This window comes from Phascolarctos cinereus, unplaced genomic scaffold (assembly GCF_003287225.1).
Source record: "Phascolarctos cinereus isolate Bilbo 61053 unplaced genomic scaffold, phaCin_HiC Scaffold_5;HRSCAF=322, whole genome shotgun sequence".
Lineage (NCBI taxonomy): Eukaryota > Metazoa > Chordata > Mammalia > Diprotodontia > Phascolarctidae > Phascolarctos > Phascolarctos cinereus.
Genome location: NW_027555958.1, coordinates 250933036 through 250960473, shown reverse-complemented (window position 1 = coordinate 250960473; position 27438 = coordinate 250933036). Strand labels below are relative to the sequence as shown.

Here is a 27438-nt window from a genome sequence, read left to right as displayed (position 1 = left end):
ATAAGAGTGCTAGAAGGTCTAACAAGGGAATCTTTAAATATGAGCAGGTCTGTTTTTGCCCTTTGGCTCAAAGAAAGGAAACTTACCAAAGCTGTAACTTCCAGTAAGCATCTGACTGGCTAGCAATAGGGAGGGAAGAGGAAAAAGTGAAAGAAAATCAACAGAGAAAAGCAGTCAATCTATCACTTGCTCTCCCTCAATCCTTAAGTGCCTCGAGGTGGTCATTGCACAGAGAGAGAGTGAGGGGCAGGGCAGAGACCATCTGAAGTCAAATGTCAGACTTGCCTTTTAATACCTATAGATGATCCTGGGTGAGACACTTACCCACATTGGGTCTTTGTTTCCTCACCCACAAAATGAGAACGGCCTGGATGACATCTCTTGACACCCACTCATTACAGGAGTGGGGCCTCTTCTGGGCTGAGACCTCCCCACCCTACCCCTAGCCACCCCAGAAACAATGTAGAGATATCCAGAAAGAAGTAAACCATGCTCAGGTTTGCTCTCATGGAGCCTGGTCTTTCCATTCAGAAACAGAGTCCTGTTTGTATTCAACTTTTACCCCTCCTACTGCAGTGTTGGTCTTTCCCTTTGGTCTTTGGTGGAAGAAGAAAATAGTGCAATCTTCCTCCTTCGAGAAGGCCAACCATAATTGACTCATTGGTCTTTTAAGTTACACTCAGTTCTAACGCTCCTCTACCCAAGTCTTGGGCAGTGATGAGATGAGAATGGGGAAAATGGAGAGGGAAGGGCAAAGAGGGGAGAGAAAAACAATGAACCCCAATTACCTATGGGCGTTGGCTGGGTCTGGAACAAAGTCTGGCCGGCTGGAGGGATACATCCGATTGTGGAAGAGAAAGGGCTGCTCCCAAAGGCATCAAAGTTGGCAAAGCCTCCATGGGAAGTCCCCTGGCCTGTAAGTAGAGTGAACAGGAAGGTTACACACCAGCAAGACCAGAGCTAGAAAGCAACACTTAAAGGATTTCTGCTTTACCACACAGCTCTCTTCCCCAGGCCTTGTTTTCCTTGACTACAAAATCAGGCAACTGAAATCAATGACCTCAAAGATCCACAATCCCAAGAGTGGACATACCCAGGCATATGCAGACAGAAAGGGACACTTTAAAGAGGCCCAAGTTTTCAGAGCTCCACTTCTTCACAGAAACATTATCAACAAATTTCAGAGGCAAAAGGAACTTTGTTGGCAATGTAGTCTAACCCCTGCCTAACACAGAACCCATTTTACAACAACTTCCAAACATAGTCATCCAGCCTTTGCTTGAAGACCTCCAGTGAAGGGTTTGGATGCATTTCAAAAAGGGTGTTTTTTTTTCCCTCTAGAAATACAAAGAAATACATATTTTTTTCCAATTTAAAAACTCTTTCCAGATCTGTTCTCTTCGTGTGGATTAGATCAAGAACGAAAGACAACATCCTTGTCTATTTTTTTTTAGGCAACTGGGGTTAAGTGACTTGCCCAGGGTCACACAGCTAATAAGTGTCAAGTGTTTGGTCTGAAGCCACATTTGAACTCAGGTCCTCCTGACTTCTGGGCTGGTGCTCTATCCACTGCACCACCTAGCTGCCCCCTAAAGACAACTTTCTTAAGAAAATGGATTAAAATCCTCTAAAGTCCTTGCCTGCCTCAACCCCAGAAAGTGACTGGCCTGTGGGACTCTCAGGAAAGTACTCTGAATAATGGATTCTCTGGTTTAGAAAAGATTATGATACTGATAACAAGAGGGTCCCTATCAGCCTTAAGGGGAGGGGTTAAGGCAAGAACTGAATAGTTCTGGTTGAAGATTAAGTGACTACTGCTATAAAATATTAACCACAAACTGTATTTTAACATGCTGAAATTTTTCTCCTCAGGATCCTTGTAAATATTATCTCATCATCTTGGGGTATGTGTTCAAGGGCATGTACAGAGAAGCTATGCTTCTACAGGCATGGGAATTGGGGATATGCCAAGTTGGACATCTTTCTCTAAACTAGAAATGTCTAGAAACTAGAGTACTATGAAATGGAATAAAATTGTTTCTGGTAGACTAACATTTAGAATACAGAATTAATAATTTTTTTCTTCAACAAAGGGAAACTACTTCCTCCCATTACATTTCTGGACAAGTCTAACTATTAAGAAGTTTTCCCTTTTGTGGCCCATACACTTACCTTCCTGAAACTTCCACTCACTGCTCCCAGTTCTGCATTTTGGATGAGGCTAAGTGGGACAAATCTAACAATAATAATTGGGTATTTTTATTTTTTAATATGAATATGTTGATTATTTTTCTGATGTTGAACCACTCTTACATCCCTGTATAATGATGAAATGATTTCTTTGATGAATTTGTCATCTGACAGGATTTTATTTAAAAAATTTTGAATCAATATTCATTAAAATTTGTTAGGATATAGTTCTTTTGTGTTATATCTTTTCCTGGTTTGGGTACCAGTTTAAGTATTAATTAGGATGGTATTTGTCTCCTCTGGTAGGGTGCTTTTTTCCCCCAATTTTGAGAATAATTTGTGTAGTAGTGATATTAAATGCAAGTTTAATAGAATTCTCCTGTGAATTCAACAGGATCAAGTGTTTTTCCTTTAGTAGTTCCTTTACAGCTACTTCTATTTCCTTTTCTGAGATTAATTAGGAGTTCTATTTTGTGTTCTGTTAGTTAAGATATTTTAAGATAGTTAAGATATTTTTGAAGGTATTCCTCTATTTCTTTTGTATCTGGTTTTGTTAGACTATAACTAACTGTACATAGTAGGTTCCGATCATATTTTTTTATTTCTTCTGGTTTTGTTGTGATTTGACTTTGCCTGCTGTGTTGTTGATTTGATTTTCTTTTTTCTTCTTTTTAATCAGACTGGCTACATATTTGTCGATTTCAGTAGTTTTTTCAAAGAACAAATTGTTAGTTTTACTAGTTCATTGTTTCATCAATATCATTTTCTTTCACATAACTGTTGTTCCTATGACTTGTTCTTTTAGGATTTTGCTGTTAAGTTTCCAACTGTGTCTGTGTCTTTTGTTTGTGCTCTCTAAACTGCTTACTGTTCTTATCATGTCCTGCAAAGGATGTGTTTACTATTTCTTTCTTTTTGACATTCATTTGTAATTTCTCTGTGTACATTCTTTAATACACAAGTAATTTCTCTACATGTTCCATGTGGTGTTAAGAAATACTTATATTCTAAACTGAGGGGATGCTCATCAATTGAGGAATGGCTGAACAAAGTTGTGCTATTTGATTATGATGGAATACTATTGTACTATTAGAAATGATGAGCAGGAATGTTCTCAGAAAAATCTGGAAAGTAACAGCAATATTGTAAGATAATCAGCTGTGAATGACTTAGTTATTCTCAGCAATACAACGATCCAAGACAACTCTGAAGGACTTTATGATGAAAAATGCTATCCATTCCCAGAGAAAGAACTGATGGTGTCTGAATACAAATTGAAGCATACTTCTTTTTTTTTAACTTTATTTTTCTTGGGGGGTTTTTTGTCTATGTTTTCTTTCACAACATAACTATTATAGATATGTTTTGTATGACTATACATGTACAACTTATATCGAACTGTCTTCTCAATGGGGGGGTAGGGAGGGAGGAAGGAAGAGAATTTGGAACTCAAAAGTTTTAAAAACAAATGTTAAAAATTGTTTTTACATATAACTGGGGGAAAACAAAATACAAAAGAAATACATAAAAAAAGAAATAGTTGTATTCTTAAGCAGTCTCATTTGGACATGACATAAGCCTTTTAGCTCTAGATTCTCCAACAATCTGCTCAATTCTGTATTTTCCCTTTTGTTTATCTCTCTGTTAGATTTGTCCAGAACTGAGAACAGAACAACTGAACTCTCTTACCATTACTGTATTACTCTCTATATCTTCTTGTAGTTCAGTTAACTTTTTCCATTTTGAATTTTTATGGTAAGGCACTTGAAGCATAAAAGTTTAATATTGATACTGGTTTGTTATTTCTGGTTACTTCCATCATACTGTAGTTTCTTTGCTCACCCTTTTTTATGTTAACAATAATAAATGACATTTATATTGCACTTTAGGGTTTGCAAAGCACTTTACATACATTATTTCACAAGAACCTCAAACAATTCTATGAGATAGAAACTATTTTACAGACAAGAAAACCAAAACTCAGGGAGGCTAAATAATTTTGCCCACAGTCACCCAAGGAGTTAAGTGTCAACAAGACAGGATTTGAACAGTTTTCTGTGTTTCTGTAGTCTTTCTGCTATATTATTACTTCCTTTGACAAGGACCTTTCAGATCCTTAAAGAATGCTACTATTTCCCCCCGAGTCATCTCTTTTCTCTGCTAACCATCCCCTATATAGTGTTATAATCAAGTTCCTCTCTACCTTAGTATCCTTCCTAAAGTGTGGTGCTACAAACTGAACACAAAGCTCCAGACTATGGTCTGACCATTAGAACACAATAAAACTATAAGTCAATCAACAAGCTTTTACTAAATGGGTTCTTAAACTTGGGGTCTGAGAATTTAAAAAAAAATTTATTAACTGCATTTTAGTAAAATTGATTTCCTTTTAATTCTATTTTATTTTTACAAATTTAAAAACATTATTCCTAGAAGGGGTCTACAGGCTTTAGATCGCCCAAGATGTCTAGACACACAGCAGGTCAAGAATCGCCACCCTAAGGGCAGCTAGGTGGCACAGTGGATACAGTACTGGCCCTGGAGTCAGGAGGACCTGAGTTCAAATCTGGCCTCAGACACATAATACTTACTAGCTGTGTGACCCTGGGCAAGTCACTTAACCCCACTGCCTACCAAAAAAAAAAAGCATCACTGCCCTATACTTCTCTCAAGGCACTTATACTCTAGTGGGGAAACACAATATTTCCATAAACATAGGCTATAAATATAACAAGCAGTGAAGGAGGAGGGGATTCAACAGCTATGAAAGTCATAGAAGGTGGTACCTGAGCTAAGTGCCAAAGGGAACTAGGGATTCAAAGAGATGGAAGTGAGAAGTGAGAGCATTCCAGATAGGAGGGACAGAAAACCTTTGTGAAGGTATGGAGTGGGAAATGGAATCTCCTGTACAGGGAACACCAAGTAAGCTAGTTTGACTGGAGCATAGAGAACATGTGGGGGAGTAAAGTATAATAAGCCTAGAAAGACAGGCAGGTTGGAATTTAATTGTCAAACAGGGTTTGTAGTTTATCCTGAGGTAATGGGGAAACAATGAGCTTCCTGGGCAGAAAAGTGTCATGTTTATCCCTGTACTTTAGATATATAATTTTGGCAACTGCATGGAAGACACATTAGATAGGAGACAGTCTTGAAGCAGAAAGATCCATTAGGAGGCTACTGTCCAAGCAACATGGGATGAAGGCCTGGATGGGATGGCTGTGGTATGAGCTGAGAGAAAGGGACTGACGAAAGAAACACTGAACACATAACTTCAACGCTGCAAACTTGAGTGTCTGGAAGAATAGTGTTTCTCTTGACAGAGTTAGGGAAGTTAAGAGGAAATGAGTTTAAAGAGCAAGATGAGGTCTGCTTACGACATGTTGAGCTTGAGATACTTATCTAGGTGGATAGGTCAAGTAAGCCACTAGAGAAGCAAGACAGGTGCTCCAAAGAGAGAAGGGGAAATGGATGTGCAGATCTGGAAATCATCCACACAGAGATAATAGCTGAGAAATCATGGGAGCTAAAGAGATCACCAAGAGACAGGATATGAGGAAAGAAGAAAGGGTACATAACAAAGCCATGAGGCAGAACATGATTAAACTGCAAAAGAAAGAGAATGAATGGTCTGTCCAGTAGAAAGAAAACTATGACTAATAAGTGTCATGAAAACCCAGGAAAAGAGAGAGAGAAGGACAGAGTGTTCAACAGCACTGAACACTGCAGGGAGGTCAAGAAAATTGAGGACCAGGGGCAGCTAGGTGGAGCAGTGAATAGAGCACCAGCCCTGGAGGCAGGAGGACCTGAGTTCAAATCCAGCCTCAGACACTTGACACTTACTAGCTGTGTGACCCTGGGCAAGTCACTTAACCCCACTCCTAACCAAAAAAAAAAAAAAGAAAGAAAGAAAAAGAAAAAAGAAGGATGAGGACCTAGAAAATGCCATTGGATTTAACAGTAAAGTGATCACTGAAGACCTTGGAGACTGTAGTTTTAATTGTAGACAGGAAAGTGAGACTTCAAGGAGCTGAGAAATGAGTGGGAGGGGAAGAAAGCAGAGGTAAGGAATATAGAAAGCTTTCTCTCAGAGTCTGGCTGTGAAAGGGAAGAGAGAGATAGGAAGATAGCACAGGCACCAAGGTCAGGTGGAATAGACTGAAATGGATGCTGAACTTCACTACAAAGGAGAAAAAATGACCTGACAGCCCATCAATAACCAGGATCTGGGTGGTTATTTTGGATGAAGTGAATCTCAAAGGAGGAACAGTAGATGAGGAAAGCTGGTTAAGGAAAAGGATACGTAAATGAGAAACAAAAAGCATCCTTCTCCCCCTCCTAGCCGACTATGTCAATGGGGATGAGAGATAGTACAACCAGACAAGGGTAGTCAGGAGTGCTGTGCCACTGAGGAGAGGTTTCTCAGATGGCCAGGAGATAGAAGGACTGTTAAGAAAATCTAATCTCAAATGTAATTTGTTAAAAAGAGAAAGAAGGTTCCTCAAGGCACAATGGATGGAAAGAATAAAGTTGGAGAGGGACCTAGGAAAAATGTAAGAGAGTAGGGAGCGTTGGCCAGGGATGGGAGACCGAAGAGTCTAGTCCAGGGGTGGGGAACCTGCAGCCCCAAGGCCACATGTGGCCCTCTAGGTCCTCAAGTGCAGCCCTTTGACTGAACTCAAACTTCACAGAACAAATCCCCTTAATAAAAGGATTTGTTCTGTAAAACTTGGACTCGGTCAAAAGGCCGCACCCAAGGACCTAGAAGGTCACATGTGGCCTGAAAGCTGCTGATTCCCCACCCCTGGTCTAGGCACTCTTCTACTATGAATCACAGGGATTGTGAAGAGAACAACAGAGCACAAGATTACTATGCCCTTTCCAGTAGTAATGGTAATGATGAACTGATTACTATTCCCAAACCAAGAGGCAGAAATTAGGGATAGTAGAGGTATTGAGGAGAGGGAGAGAAAGGTGGCCTGGGCCCTGCTATACTGGTGAGATGAAGCTGGACCTTGGGCTGGCTAGATATGGAGAACTAACCTCCTCCAACCCAGAAGAGCTCTAATTTAGGTTAAGTTCCAAGGCTTCATGGATTAATTCACCCTGGGTGGGAAGGCAGAGTCCAAAGGGCTCCTATTCCTGGCATCCTATCCTCTCCCTACTGGGCATTATGTAGCCTACAACAGCATTAGCTTTTGGGCACAGTGTTGACTCACGTTGAACCTATGGTTCACTAAAATTCCTGGATCATTTTCACTGAAAATGCCATTTGGTCATGATTTCTCCAACAGGACAACCCAATAAGGTTGAATTTTTGAGCCCAAGTGCAGAACTTCACATTGATCCCTATTAGATTTCAACTGATCCACTTCATCTTTACCAGTTTAGCCCCTCTATGTCATTTGGAACCCTACTATCTATCATTCAGTGGGTCAAGTTAGCTGTAACTCCGTTTCATGTCACGTTGCCCCCCAAAATCCCGGTCTGACTCAGCATGTTTTTACAAGATATGGAACCAGGATTTAACAGAATCAGATGGGTTTGGGTGGGAGGTGGCGGTGGAGTAAGGCAGAGAGGCAGATAATACTCTTCAGCCTCCACTGGCCAATACAATGAGACAACAACCTCATCATTCCTCCTTCAAACCACGTGCAAAGCAAGAGAGGACAAAAAGGGAATAAAAAGACGAAGATTATTTTCAGAAGTTTAAGAGGAAGCTCTGGGACTCCTCCTGCTTTTATTTAGTTCCTCCCCTCAATTTATTTAGTACCTCAACCCAAGCTCCCAGTATTATGACCACTTTTTCTTCTTCTCAACCTTTCTCCACTAACCAATATAAAATTACTAGAATGTGTTGTCCCCTCCCCAACTAATTCCAAGATCAAACAAAATGCAAGTTACCCCAAAGGAATGGGTTATACCTACACCTGATGTGTTCTGAATACATGAAACTGTTTTTGTTTTTTAAAGTCTGGACCCAACTTACCCCCAAAGACAGCAAAGTTCGATGCGGGTTGGGGAGCAGCAAAAGGGTCTCCACCAATGTCAGCCAGAAGGTCAGTGCTAGCTTTCTTGACTGGAGGGAGGGTGGGTGGTTGAGAGCATGGGTGCTGGGAAAGACGAGCCTGAGGGACAGACTAGAGAGGAATGAATCATAATAACTATGGAGCCAACAATCCTAAAAAACCCCCAGGACTTCCTCTAACTTTGTATTGTCCTAACCCAGAGAGAAAGATGCACTGGAAATCATGTGGTCTCTGTACTAAGAAAATTTCTGGGAGCAAGACAGGATGGTTTCCTTTATATTCCAGTTTCTAAACTCATAGGCTCTTAGGCTAGGGCCTACATAGGAAAGGCAACGGCCTCAGTGAAACACTGTTGGCAAACAACACAGTATTCAATTCCAGCTGTGGCTATTATCAACCAGATTTCTGCTTTTCCCGAGTTGCTGAAGAAGTTTCCCCTTCTACGGCTCCCTCCAACTGTAAAATCACTAAATCTGCTCTGACTTTCCTCCACCTTACTTTCTGCTAGTTTATTCCTTTTTTTTTTTCTTCAAACAAGGGTAATATCCACGGATATTTTTTAGTAGACAGTGACACACAAGCAGAGTTCATAGTAAAGGTTCTGCTCTGCTGCCTTGTCAATCAAACTAGAGGATTCAAAGACTGAAACTAGATCTCTATCTTCTTACCCTCTATAAATTAAGCTTTTGTATCTGACACCTACCTGGCTAGCACTGGAGATGGCAACAGAGGGCACAGGGTCCCCAAGAAGTGTCCTCAGGGGCTTTACATCTGGAGTGGAATCTTGGGTAGGGGTAGAGGTGCTGCTTTTGGTGTAGGATGGCCCCTTGATTTGGTCTGGGGGGACATACCTTCAAGGAACAAACAGTCTAAGTGGAACAAGGAGTAACACCTTATAGTATCCCCAGTTTATGTGATCCTTCAACTCCTAGGAAAGCAGACATTACAGTATCTGAATCAAATCATGGTATTTTCAGAGTTGGAAGAGAATTTAGATATTGTCTAGTACAACCTCTCAACCAGTGCAAGAGATGTCAAACATTTGGCCTGCATGAGTGAAGCCCCAAGTGAGTCCTAAACCAGATTTAAATTGGGAAATATTTAACAAGATAAATAAAAATACAAGAGAACATAGATAATATTACACCTTAAAACCAAATCAATATGCAGTCTGCAGGGATCCTTAGGCAGAGATTAGTGGCCTCCCTTTTTATTTGAGTTTGATACCAATGACCTAGAACATTTCTGACAGGTAGTCATTCAGCTGCCACAGAAATACTTTTTGTGACAAGGAATCTACATAAGGACAATAGTGATAATGAGCATCCTCTTCATCCCAACACTCTGAGGCACCTGGGTTCTAAATGAGTCCCTACCCCAAAATGAAACACCTCAATTCTGATAGAAATATTACCATATTCACCAATGTAGAAACTCCCCAACTTTTTCCTATAAGGGCTTCTTTTTATATCTCCCCTCTAATTCTTTCCCACAGGCAGGGTTTCTATCATATCATCATTCCCAGGCTTCCAAACTGTGCATCTCCGTATTTGTCACTCCAGCTCATTATTTCTACCTCTAATTATCCCCTTTTGCCTCTGTTGCATATACTTTACTTTTAGTAACATCACCTAATCCAGAGCATTTCCCCAAGACTAGGGGTTCTTAACCTTTTTTTGTATCATGGCCCTTTTTGGTAGTGTGGCAAAGCCTATAATCCCCTTTTCAAAATAATGTTTATTGCCTACATTCATAATTAAAGAAAAGGCTAACTTCAACTAGAGGTTAGGAAAAATAAAGGTGTAAATTTCTCCACCCCCCACCATTCAAGTTCATGGACCCCTTGAAATTGAAGTTTGGATCCCAGGTTAAGAAGCATTGTCCAGAGGACAGCACATCTAAAATACTGTTCTATTCAAATTAATCTGCATTCTTCCACTTACCCTCCAACTAGTAATCAAAACAGAAAAAAAAAATTGACCTTGGAGAGAAAACTGAGAGAAAGCTGTTACAACATGGCTTTCTTCTTTGAGAAAACAATAATTTGTAATGATTTGTAAGGGGAGGAAGGAGGTAAATACCATTAAATTTAATACCATTAAGAAGGTACTAAGATAATGAAGGTTCAGACTTCACCTGATAAAATACCTGCCTTCAATTTCTCTCTCCCCACAAAAGATAGCAACTTGGTATGAATAAAGACACATTGCTGCCTACATGTTCCCACCATTCTAACTAATCCATTTGCTCTGTTAAACTTGAGGAACACCAATTGTATGTGACAAATGACTGAGGACAGGAAATACTGTCCTTCAGCAAAGACTGGTTCTGTAGAATTATGACAGGACTTAGCTATGATTGAATCTATAAAGATTTAACCAAAGCTTCCAGAGAAGCCCCAAATTTATATCTAGAAAGAGAAGAATATATACCACACATAATCTATGTAACTGTTTCCTCCCTCCTCCATGATTACCATCGTTTCTTCTCATATTTCTCCTGAAGAAACTCCTTCACCTTTTGAGGGTCCCTGGAGTCTGGGACTAAGGAGGTTTGTGAATCAAAGAGACCCAGCCAGATCTTCCTGCAAACCTGTAGTACAAGAGGATACACAGGTAACACAGGCGCTAGAGAAGACAGCTTAGAGTAAAAAACACAAATACCTCCAACCAGAAGCTGAAAAATTTTCAGTATGAGCATTTACACCTCGGAAATTAGCAGATGCAGAGCCTGATTTATTGTTGTGTTGATTGTCTAGACTTAAGAAAGCACAGAGAAAACATTAATGATACAGATTAAACTTAAAAGTGTGTCATTTTTTCCCCCCAGAGAACTGTTGAACATTTATCAACATAATGATGCCTCTAATGGTCTTGAGAAGTGTGTGGTTTTGGGGCTGATCAGAGGCCCTTGTCTTCAAGATCCAAGTTCCTCATACTGGTCAGTGAAAGGAACACAGATACTACTAACAAGCATTTCTCTGGGCGTAGTTGAGGAAGGAGGAAGAATTTACTTTGCAAAAAAAAATTGAATGCATTAAGAATCTACTATGTACAGAGCACCATTCTGGGCACAAGAGGAGACACAGAGTCTAGAAAGAATCTTTTAGCTTTTTCTGACAATTTTACCTATGTCATCTTGATTTTTTAATGTTTTAGTCTCTTTGGAACTATGCAACAGATCTAATTCAGCAATCTTAAATCTTGAAAAAGATATAGAAAAATATCCAGGACAGTTTATGAGTTATTACTTACTTATGGTGATTATCTGTCAATGTATTCAATCTAACAATTTTTTTTAAATAATCCTCTTATACTTTTTAAAAGAGGAATCGAATGTCAAAACGGTGACATTTCTCAACTGTGTCTTGAATAAAGAACCTATTCTTGGTTGGTTCAAGTTCCACAAAAATAATCTCTATAAGAATCTAGAAAACTTGTTGGGGTGGGTTTCCATGCTTTTATCAACAATTTAGCCAGACCCTTTACCCCATTTCCCAGTTTAATACAGCTCTGATCATGGTATTGGGTACTTGTGAGTAATGGTCAGGTTTTAAGAAACTAGTCTATCAGGACCCAATGGTCAAAAAAGAAAAGGCCAGAAATTTCATGTCACACAAGCATAAATAATACCTACTACCTTAAAGCTGGGGCATCTAGATTAGGTATATTTTCCTGTATAAAGGGAAAACTACAATCATTTCTAAAGGGGTCACCTAATCCAATCCTTTCATTTAACAGATGAGGAAACTGAGGCCAAGAGAAGTTGTCTTTTAGGTGCTAAGTGGAAAAGACAATTCTTCCAACCAAATCAATTATGCTCAGGAACAAATGAATCTTTTTAATTCTGCAATTACAAAAGAAAGAGAAGGAAGCTGAAATTTAGACACAGATACCTCTTTCCAAAGAGTAAGTTTCATAAAAAGGGTTTTATACCTTACACCAAAAGGGAACAAAATGTTATCAATTAAGACACTTTATGAATTGTAGAGGGGCCAAGAAGAGGGCATCTTCAAAGGAAAGGAACATCAAACAAAGGACAGCTGTCTTTGCTTCCTGGAACTATTTCACATTCTTGTTATCAGCAAGGTCTGGTAGAGTTAGGACAAAGAACCTCTCAAGCTTACAAATAACATTTTGAATTCCTGCTGTTCAATTGAGAATTGGAGCTTTTTATGTCTTCATCAGCGACAGAGCCAACAGGCAAGTCCTGGTCCTTGGACTCTAAGCCTGGTGGGCCCTTTCCACTGTACCATATGCTCCCTCCTTGGAATAACACTGATCCTCAGAATTTAGTTTTATGCATAATGAATTCATTTTCTTTTTTTATTATGAGCTTGACAAAAATCAGACACGAACATTTCCATATATAAAAAACTGAAAAATGAATGTATATGACACTGAGTATATTACTTACAGTTTGTTTTGTTTTTTTTCTTTGAAAGCACATATTAAATTTAACCTAGCAGTCTCAGCACTATCCTGCTTGTCTGAGTCCTCTTGTTAACTTTCTTCTGCTCTCTTCCACGTATGTTTTAAAATGTTTCACTGTCACTTTTTTTCCTTTCCTTTCCTTTTTTTTCTCTTTTTTTTGGGGGGTGCAATTAATTAACTTAAAGCAAATGATTTGAATTAGCAGTAGGCCCAAAAAAGTAGAACCCATATCTCATTTCCCCAATACCTAAAAACAGGCTTCCTTCTATGCTCAGGCTACATGAAAACACTAAGAATTCAACAGTTTCTCTACAAAGGGGTTCAGACTTATCTCCTTTCCCCTGTCTGTACCCCTAATGAAGGACAAACTATAAACTATATCATCAATAATTTGCTGGACATCTATGAACAAATAACACAACTGTACCTTAAATCCAGTGAAAAAATAATAAGGGGAGAAGTATGGCCTCAAAACTCCAAGGAAAACACCTATTAGTATCAAAACCTACTCAAATCAGGACAGAGCCAAGATACAGGAGTGGTAGGAAGCAGGGTGGTGAATTCTTATCCACAAACTCCTCCAAATAGATCTAGAAAATACAGACTGAATATTGATGAAGATATCCAGAAAAAGTCATAGTAAGATCTTTGTTCAGCACAGTTCAACACAGAGAGGCAAACAAGGTCTTTGGACACTGGGGATGGATTCTGTCTGGAAGTATGCAGCATGTGGAGCACTCCAACAAGCAGACAGAGGTTGTGCATCAGAACAAGAGGAGGTACCTGACCCAAACTGGACCACCTGCAGACCCATAACAGGTAAAAACAGGGACAGAGGTGAATTGGCAGTTTTGTTACCACCCATTTCTGGGTCATAGATACAGGGCAGACCAAGAAAGGGACCTTTGTACAAGGGTTGTATTTCCAGGAAGGGAGGCCCTGGGCACAGTGTATGGAGAAAGAAGGAAGTTCAGAAGCCAACAGCAGCAGTGTAGCTCAGAACCCAGACTCAGATCAGCGTCTCACTTCAAGCACTTAGACCAGCCTGTAGCAGAATAACCAAGGGCAGGAATCCCAGACCAAAGCAGAGCCTACACCTCTGTCACTCTGAACCAAAAGGGCTTTCCAGCTGGCTAACAGGGGCTAAGTCCAACAGCAGTCTACTCTTGCACAGAACCAAAGAAGTCAGGGGACCTGCAGAGGTCAGACCAAGGGAGGTAACAATCAGATGTTGCCCTGATCAGACCACTCTGGGAGCACTGAAAGCTTTCAGGTTTCCCACCTGTCCCTGAGATCCTAGAACAACACAACACTCAATACTTCAAGAAAGCAACAACAGGATAGGCCCAGAAGTGTTGCAGAGCTCAACCCTAACATTAAATCCAAAGCCAAAAAGTTGGCTGCAAGAACTAGCAAACAAAAAAAGGGTACACAAGTAAACATCTCTATAAATGGGGGAGGGGGGGGTTGGGGGGGTGAAGAAAGAGCAGCTGACACTGAAACCAAACTCTTAACTGAAATCTTCAAAAGAAAGAACACACACACACAGAGTCGAGTCCAGAATTACAGTTCACTCAACAGGGAAATAGAAGGGAAAGAGGAGAATATGAGGGGGGGATTAGAAGGAGGGAAGATTATGAAAGGGAGTAGTCCTAAACAAAACAAAGTCTAAGGATGTCTTCTTTTTCTTCTTCTTCTTCTTTCTTTTTTTTTTCCTTTTTTTTGCTTTTTGGTGAGGCAATTAGGGTTAAATGACTTGCCCAGGGTCATACAGCTAATAAATGTCAAGTGTCTGAGGCCAGATTTGAACTCAGGTCCTACTGACTCCAAGGCCAGAGCTCTAGCCATTGCACCACCTAGCTGCCCCTTAAGGATATCTTTTGCCCTTTTTTGTATCCCCAGCACTTAGCACAGTGCCTAGCACATAGTAGGCATTTAATAAATAACTGATTGAGTAGATTAAAAAAACATTAAAGCTCTTTTTGAGGTATCAAAGAATAGGAATCAGAAAGGGAGGCCCAGAAATTCAGGAATGAATGAACAAGATATGGTATATAAATGTGATGGAATAGTATTGTGCTGAAATCTTATCTACGTAAAAAGAGATCTTAGAATATAATATTCCAAATGGCTGAACACTTATAAAAAATAATAATTTACCCTGTCAAAGATGAGAATAATCCTACAGGGAAAAGAACAGACCCTGAATAGAACAGAGGACTTAAAAGCACTTCTGGTGAAAAGATCAGAGCTGAGTAGAACTTTTAAAATACAAACACAAGAGTCTAAATAAACCTAAGAAAGTAAATTTATTTCAGCAACAGGAATGAGCTGAATATTTTCTAATAATTGAGTGGCTTGAGAAGAAGAGTACACAAACACAGAAGAAGAGGTAACAGAAGTGGGCACGGGATGAATCTCACTCTTATCTAAAATGGACAAAGTGTTGAACATACACACATGGGTTTGGTATAAGACTACATCAAACTCAACACAGGAAGAGATGGGAGGGGTTAAGAAGGAGGATAATGGCTCAGATTCTCATAATCTAGCCAATAGCTCACTAATGTTCAGACTCCTTAATAGTCTGCCCAACATGACGGATGTTCCAATAAACCTTGTCTTTGGCTGAAAAGAAAAAAGGCTTGGGTCGAATTCTTTCAGACAGAACCCACGTTTCCTGACTTTGGGGTCCCAGCACCTTTAAATCCCTAAAGCTCAACATTTTGGTGGCCTGTATGGGGAAACTGCCTAACCCCAAGTTCTTCTCCAGCCAAGACTAGAAGGCATAGAAGCCTCTCTCCTCCCTTTCTTGCTCTGCAGCTGAGGTAGCTCTCTAAGCACCAAGGTTTAGAGGTGCTTTTCAGGCAGTTACAAGGTTGTCTCACACTCAGCCTGACCTCTCAGGCTCTCGGTCCACTGGTTCAGTTCAAGGCCATGGACCTGAGTATACTTTCGGCAGCATAGAGGACAAAGACGGACTCCCTATCTGAAAGCATATGCCCAATTCTGTCAATTCTTTCTTCGATAGGGAATTGGGGAAAACTACAGTTGCCTTTTGGTTCCCTGAGGCTTACTAACTGCCCTCTATACTCCTGAATCAGGAAAAATTAGAACAGCTAAAAATATCTTAGCAGATTCTGGAGGTTTTGTGATCAATCATTAAGATGTTTTGAAACTCCTCCTTACAACCTTCATCACTCCTTTCTTCCACTCCCTTCCCTAGAGTCAAGAGGGTATCTCTTAATACCTTTCATAGGAGAAGAAAGTTTTACCCTTTACTCCTCACCTTTGATTTCACCCTCCCCCACTTGGGAAAGGAAGGAGGGGGAGGGGCAGCAGCTACAGCTTGCACCCCCCTGGCAATTGCCTTGGGCCCTGGGGCAACCTTTGCCAGGAAGCATCACCCAGGTTCACTATGTCCTGGTCCTGCTTTAGGTAAAGAAACTAGCCTCTGAACTTGGGGAAGCATGTTCTTTTAAAATTGTAGTTTTAACTGTTAATGATGAGATGTTGATTCTCTATGTAAAGTAATTTGGAAATGCATTTAACAAAACTCAAGTCACCTGACTGGTAATGGGTTTGTTTCAAGTTTCAAATTGTTAAACTTTTTGTATCAGTTATGTCAAGCAACTTCGTAATTTGGTTACCGATAAAATAATTTCACTGTTGTTGGTTACTGTTTTAATTGTAAACTTTCCAAAAAGCTTGTTTGGGTTTTGTCTTGCTGAGAATTTGCAAGTATATAGAAATAATCTTTAATGATTAGCTTTTCACACCAGGAGAAATTTAAGTTTGAGATGTAAATCCTGGAAAAGTTTTTCCTAATCTATGATTAGTGGAACTTGCTATATGAGACAAAAGCTCATAGGATTTTATTTTTAGTTGCCTGATGGATCATAATAATCCATCAATAATCAATAATCCACCATCTGAGAGAAATGCCACAAGCTACTCAGAGAGAATGTGATACTGGTGGAAAGTCAGCATCAGGAAAAGCTGAGAGGGCAATTTTAGTCTCAGTCTAAGATAGGATCCTCCTGGCTCAATTTCCCCATTATGTTCCTTTGAAAAGGAATGTTACCCACCTGGCTATTCCTGAGTCTGGCAGATTTATGTCTTCCAGGCTACAAGCCATTCACCTGTAGCTGACAACAAATTTTGAGTACCAGCTAACGTCCCCTCATTGTTCCCTGGACGCAGCCTGTACTCAGTTCCAGTCAACCTCCTCTTTGGGACTCCCTCAAGGAAGGGATAGCTCTACACCCCTTGCCAACAGTAAGCCGTTTCAGAAGCTGAGATCTTCACCCCTTACCCCAAAAAGAATTTGGGTCTCATTTGTTTGAGGGGGGAATGATAAGGATGGGATTTAGACCCCAAAAAGGAAAAACCCTGGACTTTCTCACATGACCAAATCTCAGGCTTTTGCCTGAAGCTATAATCCCATCAACTGGTCTTTCATTGTGGCTATGCCCTATCTCCCAATTCTCTGTTAACCCTTAATCTAGCCTAGCCCTCCACTGTTTTACCTCCCAATGGCTCCTGGCCACTTCCCACTCTTAATCTTATCTAGTCTCCATTCTCCCTAGACCATGTGGTCCAGGTCCCTGGTGTTCTGTTCACCCCAGCTTATTGGCCACTCCCATTCAGATCTTTCTTAGACCTCCCCTCCAATCACCTAAACTACTCGGCCATTCCTAGATCCCTCCCACAGTCTTTCTGTATATAAGGTCCATCTTGTCCCCATTAAGGTGCTCAGATTCTTAAAATCTAGCCAATAGTTCATTAATGCTCAGCCTTCTTAAGAGTCTGGCCAATATGACAGATGTTCTAATAAACCTTGTCTCTGGCTGGGGAAAAATTTAAAAAAGGAGGATAACACTAGAGAGAGAATAATCACAGAACCAGGAGAACAATTTATACAATGACAACATTTTAAAGAAAAATAACTTTCAAAGACCTAAGGACTCTGATCAAATTAATGACTGAATCACCAGAAGACCTATCACGAAGCACGTTACCCACCTTCCAATAGAGAAGTGATGGACACAAGGTTCAGAGACATACATTTTTGGAAGTGGCCACTTTGTGGATTTGTTTTGCTTGATTATACTTATTTGTTACAAGGAATTTTTTTCACCTTTCTTTCAATTTCAGTTAATTGAGGAGTGAGAGGGGGAAAGGTAAGAGTGAATGAAGGACTAGCAATAGTGATACCAAAAAATAAGGGCCATTTAATTGTTTTTAAAAATACACCAAAGAAAAGACATTCTAAAGGAAGCACAGACAAGCAGGGAAGTCTTGAAAGTAACATGCAAATTTTACTTTTTTTGAAGCAAGCAGTTTGAAATGGAGATTCAGTTTCATATAAAATCCTACTTTTGTATTAAGCTATGTGTACAGAAATGTTCCCTTTTTTTTGGCATTTAAAAATTCAGAATAAAAAAATTTTTGTCCTTCCCCCAAAAATAGACAAGAAAATTTTAACCAAAAGAAAAAAAAATGTCGTAACTTCAAAAACACAGAAACTCTTCATAATATGCTTCAGGCAAAGCCAAGGCCTTCTAATAAAATGTATCTGTGGCAACTCACCTCATTTCCACGAGACTGGAGGAACATCACTTCAGGCTCAGTAAAGGTTGTCATGGAGATGGATTTGACTCGGTGAGGGGGATTCAGGCCTCTCCTGTGTGAGGAAAAGCAAGAGAGATATAATGCGATTAGCACTGCCAGGCTGCTTATAGGGAGAGGAGAGAGAAAAGGGTGACAAAATTAATTATGGAAGGAAGAAAGAAAAAGGAAGGAAGAGTTGGAAGAACGCTAGTGAGAGCCAGAGAGAGGTTTAGAAAAAGAACGGCCAAGAACATTTGAGGGTCTGTCACTCTGGAGGGAAAACAAAGAATCGCTTATCCTTTTTTTTCTGCAGGCTGGCAGACCAACATCTCTAGTGCCCTACCTGTGAGCTGTACAACACTTCTGGGAACATGGACAACCAGATTCCATTTTTCTCAATTTGTCTGTATAGCACTTCAGCATCTGAAGACTAAAACCTGGTAAAATCACATTCCGATGGCATTATGGTCATGCTAAAAAGGCCCCAAATAGCTGATCTGGTAATAAACATGAAAACTTAGAGGGTTTTTTGCTGCCCTTCCCCAGGTTCTACTTTCCCAGCCCTCACAGCAGGTAGGTGGTCTTTCACCAGCCTCCTTCATTACTAGATCTTACTATGAAGCACTAGGGAACTTATTTTCATCCAGCAAGATCTAAACACCTTTTTGGCCTATAGGAAGCTAGACCCATGCTTTTAGCTGAGATGCTTATATCACTGCTGTGTGCTGTGTGTCCCTGGGAGTTCAACTATGGTCAAAGGAGTCCTGTGGAGACCACATGGCTGATGGGATGGTATTTTCTTGAGGCCACAAAACCAGTTCTTCTGGGGGAGGTGTTCTAACTGGAAAGACACAGGAATTCTCTCACACCCTCCTACCAGTCCTATCTTAAATCTGTTATTCTGATAACATATTAGAATAAAGCTAGGCCGTGGGGCAGAGAATGGGCCACTACTTTATTTGCTTCTTCCTAGTAAAAGAAAAATTTCTTTTTCCTATTCTACCTCTAAAATGTTTTAAAGCACAGAAATGACTGAGAGAGACAAGGAATAAGTTAGAGAAACAATCTCAGATGACAGAATGTAAAATAAGAGAAAGAAAGAAGGTTTTAAATCCCCTAAAAACTTGGCCAAAAATCTGATACTAAAGAACAGATATAAGAATGCATGTGCCTCCCCTTTCTTACATAAGGAAAACTCAACGTACCGTCAAGCCCGTGTTGATGTTTAACTGAGAAAGATTTAGCTACTATGATCAATACAATGATCCATGACAATTGCAAAGGACTTGGGATAAAAGATGCTATCTACCTCCAGGGAACTGCTAAACTTGGAATGCAGATAGAAGCATATTGTTTTTCCCACTTTATTTTTTCTTGTCCCCTCCCCCCCATATGGAAATATGTTTTGCATGACTTCACATGAAGAAAGGGTATCATATTACTTACCTTCTCAATGTGGGGGAGGGGCTTAAGGGAAGGAGAGAATTTAGAACTAAAATTTTTTTTTGAAAATATATAAGAAATGCAAAAAAAAAAAAGACTGTATTGATGTGTTGGTTAGTTAGCTGAATTGCATTTTTCTTCCCTGTGTTTTATTCTTTGTTATAACGGATGGCTGTCTAAGTGGGGGAAAGAGAACACATTGGGAAATAAAAGTGATACAATAGCAAAATACATAATAGAAAAAAAATAAGTAGGAAACATTTGGCCAAATCAAGACTTTTTTTTTTTGGTTTTTTGGCTAGGCAATGGGGTTAAGTGACTTGCCCAGGTTCACACAGCTAGTAAGTGTTATGTGTCTGAGGCCATATTTGAACTCAGGTCCTTCTGAATTCAGGGCCGGTGCTCTATTCACTACGCCACCTAGCTGCCCCCCAAATCAAGACTTTACACAAAGAAATTAACTACAGTAGGTCCTAGTTAATGTTTCTAGCAAGACAAAGGGAAGGGGAGAAAAAAATGGACATTTATATGCTTTTGTAAAGCATGTAATATGAAATGGAGAGTCACATTTTCATACAAAATCCTCTTGGATTTTTCTGAATCCAAGGGAATCCTGGGAAATTTGTAGTTTCCTAAGTAGAAACTGTAAAAATTTCACAAAGACAGGGAGGAGATAGGGACAAAGAGGATAAAAGGTGTCATTGCCAAGTTTAGAAAAACAGCACTATTTATGAATATAAGTGATGGCTCTGGGGGCGGGAGAACAGATGACACAAAACAGAGTGAACACTGAAGGGTCAGACAAATCCTGGGATTCTGCCCCAGTGGACAGGTGCTGATTAAGAAGAACAGATCCATGGTAGCTAGTTAGGGTTACAGCAGTTCAGTTGTCGCATAGAAATAACCAGAAACTTGTAGCTCAGACTTCTAAGAGAAAGGTCTCAAACATACTCAGGAAGGGCAGGAGTCAGCAGAGAAAACTGCTCCCCCCAAGAGCATGTAAAGGATACAGAGAAGCCAGGATTCTTTACTTTCACAATATTTGACCTGACCCAGATACTGAAGCATCCACAGATCACATTTCAGGAATGCTCTAGTTTCCTCTTCCTAAGTAGCATAGCTCTCAGGCTTTTTTTCCTTGCTTTACCCTTTCACAAAGTCTTGTTCCCTAAAGAATGGAAAGAATGGTAGACTTGGGGATCAGGAGGAGTCTGGGTTCAAATCCTGCCTCTGACACTTGCTGACAAGAAAGACACAGAATGGAACTAATAACACCTGTAGAATCTACCTCACCAGGTTACCTGTGAACCTTAAACCTTTAAATTTGACATATGTCATTTATCATTATCATTATTCTTGTCATGATTTTCCCCTGTGACCAGACTGAAGCTCAACAGGAACATTCCAAAATTCAGCAGAGGTGCTATCTTGACCTCATGGTCGAATCTGCTTTTATAACTTCATCCTTTTCCTCAGGGTCCCTTCCTTGTACCTTACCTTTCACCATTCATTTAGCTAACTGCCTACTCCATATGAGGCTTTGTGCTAGGTGGAAGGAGTGATACACAAATTCATTAAGGCTCTCTAGGAGTTTACAAGAAGGAAGCCCTCCGAAGCCAATTTGAACAAATTAGTATGGCACCATCCTCCAGTAGGCAGTGTTAGCTTGTACAAAATATGATTCTAATTTTCCACATGGGGGTGAGGGCAGGGGAGGAGGAGGAGGACAGGAAGGAGAAGAAGGAAAAGAAATAGAAAGTAGAAAGGGATTTTGGGTTTTCTGGTTTCTTATCATTAACAAACACATCAAAAGGGGTTACTGGTATGGACAATATGGGGCTGTCAGTCTGGCAGAGCAAGGAAATGTATTTTCTTGCTTAGGGAAAATCCAGCAAAAAATATCAAAAGAACCACGAACCCATAGTCAGGCGTACATTGGGGTTTTGGAGTGGCAGTGAAGGAAAAGATGACAAAGTGAATAAAGAGAGTCTCAAGTATGTTAGTTTAAGTGAGTTTGATCAAACAAGATGTTCCTGTTATTTTGCCTTTGGTGTACATAAAACAGGAACACACTGTTAGAGAATATAGAGAACACAATACAAAATACATTATTCAGCTCCAAAAACAAGGCTTAGTTAGAAAAATCTGAATCCCAAGAGGCTTAGTGAGACAATCTAAATCAGAGGAGTTGTTTCTGAAGCCATTTTCTCCCACCTCCAGGAATTGTCCAGGTCAGTCTCCCAAATGCAAGTTCTCTTCCTCCTTGTTAAACCTTTCTTTTCCAGTTTAAGCTAAGGAGGCACCTTTCCTCCCCAAAATCTTCTCTGACCCTCCCAGACAAAACTCTTCCTCCAGGACTGAACCTCTTGACCATCTTCCCCAAGCATTTACTCCCCCCTCACATTTTTCTAGAACATTTTGCCCAGATCTCTCCTTTGTCCCTCCCACACTCTATCTTGTATTATGTTTAATTGTGTATAGTCTTATCCACCCAAGTAAAGTAATCCCCAGAAGAACAGGGATTTTGTTGTTTTTCATATCTGCAATCCCAGGACCTAATCATTGCCTTGTCTGTTGAAGGTGCTAGATAAATGTTTATTGAATTAAATTGGTTGGGTAGATGACAGACTCAAAGAAAAGAGCTCCCCAGGATTAGAGAAGAGCAGATGCCCTAATTTTGTGAAAAAGGGAAAAGAAAAGAATCTGTGAACCAGAGGCCACTGAACTTGACTTCAATTTCTGCTAAAATTCTAAAATAGACAGTTAGTGAATACCTAGCAAAGGAAGTGGTGATTACAAAGATCCAATATGGCTTTATCAAAGACAAGTTATGCAAAAATAATATAATTTCCTTTGTTGACAGAGTTAATTGTCAACTAACTGGTAGATGGGGGAAGTGCTATAAATACAGTTTAACTAGATTTTAGCAAAAAATTAATAAAATGTCATACTATTCTCGTGGAAAAGGTGCTTACTAGATGGCCAAAAAAATTAGGACTTGGAAGTAGCTGAACGGTTTGTCTCAAAGAGCAGTTGTTAACAAGAACTAGCATTTATATAGTACTTAACAGGTTTGCAAAACATTTTACAAATATTGTCATTTTATCTTCACAACAACCTTGGGAGGTAGTTAGTTGTTATTATTATCATTCCCATTTTACAGATGAGGAAAATGAAGCAAATAGTGGTTAAGTAACTTGTCAAGGGTCACACAGCTACTAGCTGAGGCTGGATTGGAACTCAGGTCTTCCTGACTCCAGGCCTACTGTTCTATCCACTCTGCCATCTAGCTGTTAATGATTCAAAAGTAACTTGGCAGGAGGACATTTCTTGGCATTCTAGTAGATTGCCCCACCAGATCTGTATTTGGCCCTATGATGTTTATTAATTATATTTATTTATAACATAATTTATATATCATTATATATTAATTATAATTAACTTATTAATGATTTAAAGGCAGAGATGACATGCTTATTAAATCTGAAGATGACACAAAATTGGGGGGAGGGAGTGGGGATAATTAGAGCTAAAACAATGATGATTAACTGAATAAGGATTCAAAGAGATCTTGACTGGCTAGAGTACTAGGCTGAATTTAGCGATAGGGAATGGACTTCATCGATACAGGTATAGGGAACTGCCAGGTAAGAAAACTTCCTTCACCAATTCAGGTCACCAACTTCTTTACAACTTATAGTCTTAGAAAGCTGTCTAGAATAATGAGAAGTTAAGTGACTTGCCCAGGGTCATGGCAGCAGTGTTGTCAGAGGCAGAAATTGAACCCAGGTCTTCTGGGCTCGAAGACCAACACTCTACCCACTAGATGTGCAAACTCCCTGTGCTAAATTGACTAAGATTAAGTTGAATAGCGATCTGTGAAATTATAAGAACAAGCTAGGCCTCAGAGGGAGATATGAGAAAATACCTTTCCCCCATTCCTCTGTAGAGGTGGGAGAAAAAGGTCATGAGTGGGAAGCATTGCATCTAATGACATTTTGCATTGTATTCCTCTTCCTCTTTTAAGAAAATTCTTTGTTATAATATATGGCTTCAGGGAGGATGAGGGGACACAGGGGGGAAATCTAGGATATGTAAAAGCAGAATATCAACAAAACTCTATTCTGAAAGACAAATTTAATAGGAATAATTGTAAGGTTTTATATTTGGGTTAAAACAATCAGCCTCAAAAATAAGAGAGTGGGGTAGGTACAGGCATACATTTTGTCTGAAAAAGATCTGAGAGTTTTAATGGACTACAAGCTTAGTATGAGTCAGCAGTCTGATATGGCAGCCAAAAAGCTAAATTGGTGTTGTGTTCCATTAAGGAAGCCACAGCTTCCAGGAATAAGGGGGTAATAGTCCCAAAGCACTTTGCTTTGATCAAACCACTTTTGGAGGACTGTATTCCAGTTCTTAATGACAATTTAAGGACAATAAGTGGGACTGGGCTCAGAGGAGGACAACCAATGATATAGGGCCTCGAGTCTATGTTATAAAGACAGGGCCAACAAACTAGGAATATTTAACCTGGAGAACAGCTTGGCGGGAGGGGAAATGATAACTATATTCAAATATTTGACCAGAAGAGAGTTTAGACTTGTTCTATTTAGTCTCAGAGAACAGAACCAGGGACCAGCTGAAAGTTGCAAAAAGGAAAATTTAGGTTTGATGTCAGGGAAAATTTCCTAACAAGTAGAGCTGTCCCAAAGTAGCTGCTTTGGGAGGTGGGAGGTTCCTCACCTTGGAGGTCTTCATGGAGAGGCTGAATGAGCAACCGGTCAGGTACATTATTGTAAGGACTGCTATTAAATATGGGTTCTTCATATGACAATTTCTCTGTTTCTATACCTTTACATAGGACGTCCCCCATTCCTGGAATGCCTTCCCGTCCTTATCATTGTCTCTTAGAATCCCCTATAGTTTCCTACAAAGCTCAGCTCTCAAGTGCCACCTCCCCAAGGCTCTTCCTGATTCCCCCAGCTGCTACTGCTTGCCCACTAAAAATACATACTTACGTGTCTACAAGTTTTTTTATTCTGATAGAATATAAGTTCCTGGAGGGCATGTATAATTTCATTTCTGTCTTTGTATTCTCCACACCTAGCACAGTGCCTAACACATAATAAATGTTTTATGGGTTAGACTGGATGGCCGATGAGGTCCTCTTCAAATCCAAATTCTATGATTCTGTCATCCAAAAGGATGGATGTCAGTCCCTGGCTGTGTACTAAGCAAGGCCAGTTTCACCAGCTGCCCATCCTCCTCAATATAGTTATCATACACGTTTTCCTTAATGAAGAAGTAGAGATTAACTGAGGGATGTTGTTAAATGTTGGAGTCAGATGACCTAGAGTCAAATCCTGCCTCTGAGATTCACTACCTGTAGGACTAGAGGCAAATCAATTACCTTCATATATTGGGGCTGAACCCAGTAGTTTCTGAGATTCCTTCTAGCTCTAGGATCTGTGACCTTTAGTCCTTGATGTCTCATCTCTCAACTCAGCTATTCTTTCTGACAAGAAGGGACTATAAAAGAACAGATATACCCAGGATCAGGAAGCCCTTATACAACTGTACAGGACAAGAACTTCAGTTCATTTAATCTACCACCCAAAGCAATGAATTCGCCATTACCAAGGCAGTTCATCCCAAAGTTGGCTAGCCCTAATTATTAGGTGATTCTTCCTTATATAGCACTGAAACTTGCCTTTCTCTAACTTATTAGTTCTGGTTTTGCCCTCAAAGGTCAAGCAAAGTTGAAACCCTTCTCACATCTAATTAACCCCAATTTTTCTCTTCTCCAGACTAAACAACTCTAGCTCCTTTAACAGATCCTTACATGGCATGGTTTGAATTACTTACACTATCCTTATTATGCTCCAGCTTGTCAATATCATTTCTAAATATGATGCTCCACCTCTCCAGAACTGGACGCACTTATCAAAGATCATGAAAAACCAGCCTGGGTAGCAACAAAGTAGATACAGCACTGGGCTATAGTCAAGAAGACCTGAATTCAAATCCCACCTCTAACACTTATTAGCTACGTGACCTTGGGTGAGTCACTTAACCTCAATGTCTGTTTCCTCGACTATAAAATAGGGATAAAAATAGTACCTACCTCCCAGGGTTGTTTTGATGATCAAAAATGAGATATCTCTAATACTCAGCACAGTGCCTGGCGCCAAGTAGGTGCTTTATAAATACCTATTCTCTTCCTCTTATTTCAGCTCAGCCACATTCCCTCTACTTCAGATGCAATGCTAAATTGCATATGAATTACCTAGCAGATCACATGATATTATATGAGGACCTCTTATTTAGTCTATTATAGAAATATGTATCTGCACCAGCCTCTAGAAGTCTATGAAAGGTGCCCTTCAGTCAAGGGAATTGTTTTCACAGACTTTTAGGGAAATACTACACACTTCCTGTCTTAGCCACCCCTTTCCCCCAGTGTCAGCCTGTCCATATTTTGCTTTTATCTTGACTAATAAAATTCACTCAACCTGCTCACAGTCAGTGAGATAAAGGAGTTGCACCTGGTCAACAATGGAAAAAGCCAGATTTACCTGATCCAATTCTTTCATCTGTGCCAGATTTGTAGCACTGACACTCTTTGTCTTTTGGACACTTGTATCCAAAGAAACACACTCCGATTGCTTCTGGGAAAAGGGAGGATCACTTTAGAATCAATCTCAGAATTGGAAAGGGAAATACTGACAGGATTGCAGCTAAACTAGGCCAACACCTATTTCTTTTGCTTGTCTACTACATTAAACTATGAATCTCTATTATATACACGTTGCTTTTCTTGTTAAACGTATAATACGTGTAACTTTTAAAGCTGCCTGGCTTTTATGCGATTCTTTCTGGTCTTCTATGCATTTAAAAAATGTTACAATGGCCTTTTCTTTTTTTGGCCACTTTTCCCCTAACCGTCCTCCCAGTCCAACACTCCCAACTTGAAAAAGAAAAAGAAGAAACCAAACAAATCCTTGTAACCAATATGCAGAGTCCAGGAAAACCAATTCCCACATTGGCCACGTCTGAAAATGTATGATTCTGATTCTGCATCTTGGGTTTATCCACCATGTTAAATGTTGTATAGTACCATCTTTCTTCCAAATAACTCTATAGAAAGAATCCAGCTTCCACCCTGGTTTTGATTCAATGTTACTTATTCCTTTGGAAAACATGTAAGTTTCTTAGTCTATAAACTCAATTACAATTCTTTTTTACCTTTTCTCTCTGCCCCCCACTTTAGTCATAGCTTTTAAACAAATTTTAAAATAAGTTTTTATTGATCATTTTGGTTTTTTCACATCACCATAATTTTCCCCAGTATTCATCCTTCCTTTCTGACTTCCAGAGGTTCATCCCATATAACAAATAGTATTTTTAAAGATAAAAAAAATTAAAAAGGAAGGGAAAAAAGGCATAACTGATCAATACATCAAAAAGGCTGAAAACATGCAATATAACACTTGTGGACCTCCCGCCTCTACAAACCCCTTTAGTTGTTTCTATTGCTTTCTTACACAAATTCATACTGAATAATCTAATAAAAACCTATTTATCACACAGAAAGTAGGATAATGTGCTGAGGGAGGAATGGGGCCAAATGGAGTCACAAAGTTCCCTTCAACCATTCTGGCTCAGAGGCATGAAAAATGCTGAATTATTAATAACTGCTTTAGTGCTTATATAATAAGTGTTTTAGCCAAGAC

General features: G+C 39.7%; 1 protein-coding gene across 3 annotated transcripts in view; it reads right to left on the bottom strand.

Moving 5' to 3' along the window:
- Positions 1-27438, bottom strand: part of AGFG2 (ArfGAP with FG repeats 2) — a 53564-nt gene that overhangs the window by 19476 nt on the left and 6650 nt on the right. For 2 of the 3 annotated variants that reach the window (XM_020979104.2, XM_020979108.2), the window contains exons 2-7: positions 18242-18335; positions 10693-10808; positions 8920-9067; positions 8177-8327; positions 789-914; positions 87-119 (exon numbers count right to left, since the gene is read on the bottom strand). In XM_020979104.2, the coding sequence (XP_020834763.1) occupies positions 87-119; positions 789-914; positions 8177-8327; positions 8920-9067; positions 10693-10808; positions 18242-18335 (668 nt within the window). The remainder of the gene's footprint in view (positions 1-86; positions 120-788; positions 915-8176; positions 8328-8919; positions 9068-10692; positions 10809-18241; positions 18336-27438) is intronic. The other variant, XM_020979107.2, reaches the window with a different exon arrangement.